The sequence below is a fragment of the Ornithodoros turicata genome, chromosome 1 (assembly GCF_037126465.1).
Source record: "Ornithodoros turicata isolate Travis chromosome 1, ASM3712646v1, whole genome shotgun sequence".
NCBI classification, from domain to species: Eukaryota; Metazoa; Arthropoda; class Arachnida; order Ixodida; family Argasidae; genus Ornithodoros; species Ornithodoros turicata.
The window spans coordinates 49,485,937-49,494,118 of record NC_088201.1 but is presented as its reverse complement, the minus strand read 5'-3'; the positions used below and the strand labels follow the sequence as shown (position 1 = coordinate 49,494,118).

The 8,182-nt window shown below is 46.9% G+C and overlaps 1 protein-coding gene across 3 annotated transcripts in view; it reads right to left on the bottom strand.

The window, feature by feature from the left end:
- Positions 1–8,182, bottom strand: part of LOC135398809 (disintegrin and metalloproteinase domain-containing protein 10-like) — a 38,701-nt gene continuing 30,519 nt past the window's right edge. For 2 of the 3 annotated variants that reach the window (XM_064630293.1, XM_064630311.1), the window contains 7 exons: positions 7,287–7,464; positions 6,555–6,714; positions 6,370–6,468; positions 6,101–6,291; positions 5,831–6,036; positions 988–1,152; positions 1–365 (listed from right to left, as the gene is read on the bottom strand). In XM_064630293.1, the coding sequence (XP_064486363.1) occupies positions 315–365; positions 988–1,152; positions 5,831–6,036; positions 6,101–6,291; positions 6,370–6,468; positions 6,555–6,714; positions 7,287–7,464 (1,050 nt within the window). In that variant the 3' untranslated portion in view covers positions 1–314. The remainder of the gene's footprint in view (positions 366–987; positions 1,153–5,830; positions 6,037–6,100; positions 6,292–6,369; positions 6,469–6,554; positions 6,715–7,286; positions 7,465–8,182) is intronic. The other variant, XM_064630302.1, reaches the window with a different exon arrangement.

Below are 8,182 nucleotides of genomic sequence, written 5' to 3'. Positions count from 1 at the left end.
TATTGTCAATGATAGCCTTTCCTTTTAATTGTCTTCAAATTTAAACTTCTATACTGGCGACTGCAGATGGACCACCGCATAATGTTCTCACCGCATCGGTTACAAAAAAAAGTAACTGCTTCAGCAAATAGGAAAAGCAGGCTCATTGTTGAAACGGAAACCCACTTGATGAAAATTCAAAATCACGGCTCGTTATATAACTACGAACCATTTCCCATTGCAAGAGCGTTTCGGAAATTTCAAAACGCCAACATTTCACGATGTGTTCGTTGTATACATTTTGGTGCCTGCTCGTGGCGCACACGCGACTGTCCTTACGGAATCACGCAGCTTGTTGGTTTGCCCAGGTCTTGGAACGTCAGCATCTGAAACCAATGAAACACTGATGCGGTAGCATACAGGCAAGAAACAGTACCATTCAGTGGTGCAGGCAGCGTATTGACGAGATTATCCATACACCACTGATACGAGTATGGATCATTTAATTCCTGGACCGATCGTTTCAGTGTGAATGAACAGAGTAACCGACTAGTATGGATCTCGTCTCCTTCGAAGCAGCGTCCTGTTGACTGTGCGCGCTTATTTTAGCGTTGGTGAAGTTACGCTTTGCAATAACACTCATGTGTCTCGCTGGTTTGCTGCTCTTTTCAACTTTGTCGAATCGCCGGCCTTTCTCTGTCTTCGACATCCTGCTTACGAACGATATGGGATTATTTGTACGACTCTCCGAAGGCTGCTCGCAGCATTTCATTCGTATCGACAGTGGTCGAATGCAATGCAATGCAACACGCACACGCTGCAGGTACAGACGTTCGCCGATTGACTCCTACTGCGGGGAGGCCGCTTTCTGTTTTGCACGTGCAACTGGCACAGAGTGTTCCGCCTCGTTATCACTTGACTATTATAGTTTCCCGAAAAAAAAAGAAACAGGTCCAGAATTAAATGGTCAAGGCAGTCCTCGTATAGTAAATTGTAACGAGTACTTACGGATTCCTTCAAGACACCAATAGGATGCTTTATTGTGTGCGATACCTTCTTGTGTCTGGCCATATTGGGGTTGCTGCTTGGAGTATGCACAGCGCACACCCGTATGACGCACGTCATGACAACTGAAGCCCCGAATACAGCCAGCGCTGTGATGTACCAATGCTCCTGCGCACAGTATCATTCATCCTTCATTGATGCACCGATTCAATGGCATTAATACATATATACGTCGTAACGATTTCTAACCCGTACATTTCTGTCGTGGGTGACGCGCACTGGTCGGTAATGGATTATATTGCCTAACACCGGGCTTCAGCTACGCAGCACGACTTTGAGAATCTCGGGTACAACGCTACTAAATGAATGGAGTCTACGGCCCAGGGGAATTACAATGTTCAAGAAGGGAACTAAAGCTACACATAGAACTGGGCGTGATGAGACGCCACAATCAGTTGATTACGTGACTGTACGTGGGCGGATGGCAAATGTTACTAGAAAAGTATTCCCAGAGCATGAGCGAAGAAGCAGACATTTTGTGGTTTCGTTCGTTTTAGAATTTTCTACATATCCTAATTTGGGCAATCAAGAAATTCGCGTAGTAACTAATAAGCAAACTTTGTTTCATTGCTCAGTCGTATGCCCTACGAATGAAAGAATGCGAATACGATTCGCGGGATGGCCGTTTTGCTTCCAGCCTTCCCTAGCGCAGCACTCGTGCCAGGTTTGAACGACAGGAGAGAAGCGAGATGCGATGACACCGGCGCCGTTCACGCTTTCTGGAGAAGCTCGGTGTGTGGAAACGTTGACATAGAAGCGCTATGATATACTAAATACGCAGGTGTTGGCAAACGTAAATAGCCAATTTTGCTGCGCTGCAAATACCAAGACGTTCAGTCGCCACGCCTCCGCGGTGCGACGCGTTGAGGGCTCATCTCTGTCGTCTCATCAAAACGACGCTCGTACTCAGGCGGCTACGAAAGGTATGGGTGCACGAGGATTCCTATGTTCTGCGGGCTCAGTCACGACTGATTGGAACGTCACCATGGAAAAGCAAGCGGACGAATATGGGCCACATGCATTTCCCGGAAGTGAATTAACCACGAATGCTTTCGGTTTCATCTCGGCCAGCAATCGAAAGAGACACAATTTCTCGCGAGAACGTTACACGTCATCGTTAGCGTCATTTCATTACGAAATGATGTCTCATGCGCATTCCTTACCAGCTTCTATGGTCACATTACCTCGACGAATTGCTCCATGGGGAATTCGTGAAAATGTTTATCACTGCATGCAGTGTTGAACATAAATCGTAGAAAACAGTCTGTAGTTGTATGTGCTACCAATGATAGAGGTTCCACGCACTCGAATACTCGTTGATAAATCGCCGAGTATTTTTCCCCAAAGTTAAATTTGGAATGAATTGTGGGCTGCCGCAGCTGTTCCTTCTCTCCTCGTAATTCATTCGTATAATATTTGTAGGTGAGGGCGACACTAGGGACGTTCGGCTGAAGTTTGGCCGGGCGACGCCAGCCACACCTTTCTCCCCTGGTGGCAGGCGGGGAAAAATTATAACCTGAAGTATAAACTTCAGGCGAAGAACGCGAGTCCAAGTGGTTTGTTGAGGTTGCGTGCTGTGCACGACCTCCCGCCTGTTTCCGCGTAATATCTGAGAATGGGTGCCCGGGGAACGGGAAAACGAAAGCCAGGTTGACGTTATACAGGGTGTCCCAGAAAACGTGTCATTACATTATAATAAAAAAACTACACCAGCTAGAGTCATGCGGTCAATGGCATTTGTTCTTACTGGGTTTTTGCCACCTCCTCATGTGAATGTCGTGTAACGTAAGTTTAATTATGTAAATTTTTGCGAGCTTAAGTCGGAAATTTGCCTAGTAAAGGTCACTTTTTTACCCCTCCAATGGGAAGAGCGTGTCTAATTTAGTCAAATTAATGATAATTGACAGGGATATTCAGGAGCTATCCCATCGGAAAAAATAGCCGAACATCATGCTCTACGGAGGTCGCACAGAATAGCGCACGATGAATTTTTCAGCGCAATCTGTGTCAGTCCGACGAAAGGAGGTTGGAAACCCAGCCCACCCCGGCATCGCAGAATGTGATAACGCAGGCATGGCTTATCACGTCCGACTTTCGCTTGGATAATGCTTTCCCTCTCCCAATTTTAGGAACTGTTACTTTTTCTACTATCACTCTGTGGGCTGGCTTCGGAACCTCCTTTCGTCGCACTGCGAGCGATTGCGCTCAAAAAGACATCGCGCGTTATGGTCCGGTGCTCCGAAAAGCATGATATTCGGCTATTTTTTCCGATGGGATAGCTCGTGAATATCACTGTCGATTATCATGAATTGGAGTGAATTCGGCATGCTCTTCATATTGGTGGGGTAAAAAAGTGACATTTACTTGATGAATTTTCGAGTTCAGTTCGCGAATATTTACATAATTAAACTTGGAGTACATGACATTCACATTAGGAGGTGGCAAAAGCCTAATAAGAACAAATGCTCTTGACCGCATGATTCTAGGTGGCGTAGTTTTTTTATTATAATTCAATGACACGTTTTCTGGGACACCCTGTATAAACTGCTAAAAAAAAAAGAACACATAAAAAACACTGGAGCATAGCTTCTTCGTGGCCCACGCTCACACCTGATTCATTAGGGATTTTGCCTGCGGTTATGTCATTCTATCATAAACGTATTGCAAAACCATGTGTATTTTGTACTTATTTTGTTTCGTTATTCTTAGCTACAGATCCTGCAGATATAGGTAGAATGAATTCTTAGAGAAGTATGCAGTGTCGCAAGTGTATCAGAATCCTTTCATGTGTCTAAAAAAAGATCATATCTATGCAGGATTCGCCGGGCGTCGTTGGTTCTTTCGATGATGCCAGAAAAATTGTACTTTAAACATATCCCTCATGAAGTTTAGAAATGGACAGTTCTCATTAACCGTCAAGACCAGGTTGAAATCTCCGACGGCTGCCATATTTATGTGTTATGTGTTTGAAATGGCTCTTGAGTATGATAGACATATGATATCCTTCATCAGCTACGTATGGATTAAACTGATCAGTTTTCGGACTATGTACAGGAGTATATATTTCGGAATGGTGTGCATCAGTTTTTTATATAGATCGCGATGAGAAGACACCTCTTGGGGCCAAATTTCAACCGCAAAGACATTTCCAAATTTCTGTGCCGATGCAATTTTGACGCCCGTATTCGCCTCTTCTGAAGCAGTCACGATATCATATTCGTAATCGTTTCGAAGAGGCGAATACGGGCATCAACATATGAATATATTCCGAATATTATGACAAGTTGTTGATTCGGTTTGGTATAAGAAAAAACGCAATGGAAGTTAGGGCGCTCATAAACGACAACAGGATGCTGACAAATGGTCATAGTGCTCGCTCCATTCATTTCATTAATCGCTACTGCACCGGATCTCATACCCTCCCGGTGAAACGGAGTGATCTATAACCGAAGATATCCAACTATATTCACCCAGAATTAATTCTTCAATCAGGGTTCACTCAGAGGTAACAGATCAACTGCACCTGCGAGACATCTTACTCGGATCACGAGCCTATCCGAGAATATCTTGACATGCGGCGCTAAAGTACCGTCGTAGTTCGTTCCCCTTCCTCAAGCTTACGATGGGGGAAAAAATAAAATGGTTTCTTTAACGCGACAGAGCTTGACCACCCTGACACTGCGCATACCGCATAGCGCATACCTCAAGTGGCGCTGACGGCGGTAGACAGGAGCGCCCTCTGGCCGAACCGAACGCGCCTATGGACCTTTTTCACATACGTATCCTAGCGGCTCTCCAGTGAACCACGCTCGGCGCGCGCCAAATCAAATCCACGGGGGTAGCACAAAGGACAAAAACCGGTAATGAGCGGGACCGACGAGTACGTGCCGATCGTGCGGTCTCCCCACTGGTCCCCACTTCTGTCGTTCCCATACTGCGCCATCTAGTGAAGACAGAGATAACCCTGTCCGGCGCGTCAAGATTATGTACATGCGCATAGGCCGTTGTAAAAAATGTCCATTCTGGGCTTTCCGCCGCGAGACAACTATGATCATTGGTGTTGTTAGCCCTGCAATGAATTTTCTCTCCTAGTGGTTCGTAACAGTGTCGTGGCAACACAAGCACACGACGTGTCCATGCAGCTTTTCCCGCGTCACCATGTACCCCAGAAAAATGCACCATGTTACTGAGTTTCAAGGTATAACATGGTACAAGTCCCAGCGTTGTTGAGGAACCTAGAACATTGATTTCATTGATTGTTGGGCGCTTATCTGTTTGTGTCGTCCATGTTTGTAGCCTGCCTCGGCTAATTCTCGTTGTTATCCCATGTACAGTGCTGAACAAAAGTTTACGGAACACCCTCCAGCGCATTCCTTCCTCAGAGCGACACACTAGCTTACGGACAATCTTACACACGGACTTACATACATGTCCCAGAAGAAGCAGTCTCCGTTCGAAATACTGGCTGCTCTCGCCTTGAGGCACACGAAATAGCCACCAAGGTTGGCTAATACCGCTGGTCGTTTGGGTGCAGGGCACTGTAAGGTGCCGGTGTGGGATACTGCAGGAACAAACGAAGAGAGAACGGAACGACCAATGAAACACGAGGCTCGTTACTGCGCTGAAGCGACCAGTGCGGCATGCACACTAATATAAGCGGAACACCTTCTGCACTACAACGACCAGCGGAACTCGCCATAATACGTACAGGTCACTACGCGAATACCGTGCGTCATATATGGAACCGGGCAGCCCCTTGGCTGGCGGAAATTCTGACTGAACGTACCAGGAGCCAGTTCTGGAAAACGTGGCTAGCGAATATCATTCTCTGCAGGCGCATAAGCGGCCCGTCAGCGTCGATCGGACGACACTTGTGGAAGACGTCGCAGAAGCCGAGCAAATTGTTACACGTGGACCCAGGTGGGGTGCGCTTACCGCACAGGTCCTTCATCGCCTCGTATTCGCAAGCCTCCTTGCACTCTCCCGTCGAGCCTGCGAGTATCGAACAGAAAATTTCACGTGTACCTCCAATTCGGACACGATTTGCTGCACGTGCCGGTTTGCTTGCAAGAAAGAAGGCACATCTCTTCTGGGCTTCTGTGACTTCCTGTGAGGTAGCACTCGTTCAAGCCAAATTTGCGACAAACGGAAACTGCGCATTGACCATTCTGGCAGATTTGTGTGTCGCTGCTGCACAGAGTGCCGTTGGGCTTCGACACACTGGGAGGACAGACGTCCGTCACTCCGCTTCGTAGGACTTGCTCAGGAAATGCGGACCAACGAAAGAATGGTAAGGAAAAAGAGCCATTCGTAGTAAAAGGATACTCGCAATAGGTGGAATAGTTGCAGTCGTCCTCATGTCGACACACTTGTGTTGAATTGCTGATAGAGCAGTCTCTATTACAACAGCGACTGTTGGAGGGGCTGAAATAAACGTGCAAGATGCATACAAATTAGACGCGGCATGTAATTCACTATAAATGGGATGGACCGCATATTATGGGCCTCACCTGCACCTTGCGTTGGGCTTTAGCGTACAGCCTTTGCGACTCACCTCCCGATGTTCTCGGGGGTAACAGCAGTTGTCCTTACAGTCTTTCTCCTCGTAGCCACAGTCGCATTCTTCTCCTGGATCTCGGATATTGTTCCCACAGAAGGGACCACGAGGTTCTGTAACAGCCAGCTGTTACTTTGTGTTTTGGAAGACCGGTCCCATTTCGGCGCACGTTAAAGAACCCTCAGGTGGGCAAATTAATCCACAGACCGCGGCCACTGTGGCGTCGCTCATGATCACAGTGGTCTCTCGACGTAAAGCCCCCAATTATTATAAGACCAGTCCAACGGAGCCCTTCCCTCGGTTCTTTATTTTTTCAAAACTAGGACGATCGCACCACTCTTTTAGAATTTACTCTTACCAATGGATGATTCATAATTTTCAGTCCAAGAATAATCTTAAAAAAGCAGCTACAGCCGATGTTACTATTCCGAGGGTCATGGATATAGGTGATCGCGGGTAACTTAATTGGTAACTGCACCGCACCCGCGGTGTCATCCGCGGCATGTAACGCACCACCCACAACCCGGAAGCACATTGAGTTCCTGCACCGCACGGAAATCGCAAAACTACGGCGGTGTCTGCGGATAACTGCGGGTATAGCAATCATACGTTAGCGGGTCACTGATCTGTTTATATGGAGTTCTGCTGCATATCGCTGCGACAGAAATAGAAGAATGCTTCGCACCTTGAAGGCAGTTCGGCCGTGCGCTGTCCCCGGTGAAGAGAGGGTGTAGGACTCGGGATATGCTTTGGATACTGCACGGCGAAAACTTGCGGTTGTTGGGCTTATCTCCGAGGGTGGCGCTAGCATACATGATATAGTTACCGATGGCGCCACCCGGGGCACATTCTGCCTTGTCGTGCTGAGTGTAGTAATGGGGCAGGTATTAGGTTTTTTCGTGCACTCTTCTTGATTACATTAAAGAAAAGATGTCGTTCACGCTGCCTTCATCAGCGAACGCCACGAATGCGACATCCGACGTGCGACATAAAACGCCAACCACTCGTTACTTGTTACCGCAAGTGACAGGAAATAAAGGATATCTCGGCCAATAGCTGGACGTCAGAACAGCGAGATAGGGACTCTTCTGCTTTTACGGTAAGTCATTATAGCGACATGCCAAAAGAACGATAAAAACAAGCACTATTTTGTCAGTGCCACATATCTTCTAACGGATTGAGCATGTTGGGGTTGCTGATTATCAGCAGTACGGCATCACAATAATTCTATCGATCAAATGTTCCTGCACATTCCTGCATATGCAAAGGTAGACGGTAGACGGTAGAAAGTCGCGCCACTGTCAGTTGCTGCACGGGATATGAAAGGAAGAAGACTATTGTCCGTGAATGAACCAGCGATACTCGCATCTGGTGGTTGTCTGTTTTTCTTCCATATGTTTGTTGCTTGTAATATTTATTTTGGTCGTCGTCGGTGGACCACTTATCAGACGTAACGGTTGTTAATGGCCACCTGAGCAAAAATAAATGTCTCGTTATTCCTGGTACAGGATAGAGTCATAACTATGAACAGCCAAAACGTCTGTTGTCACCACTGATCTCTATAGTATAGGCTGGATCGCG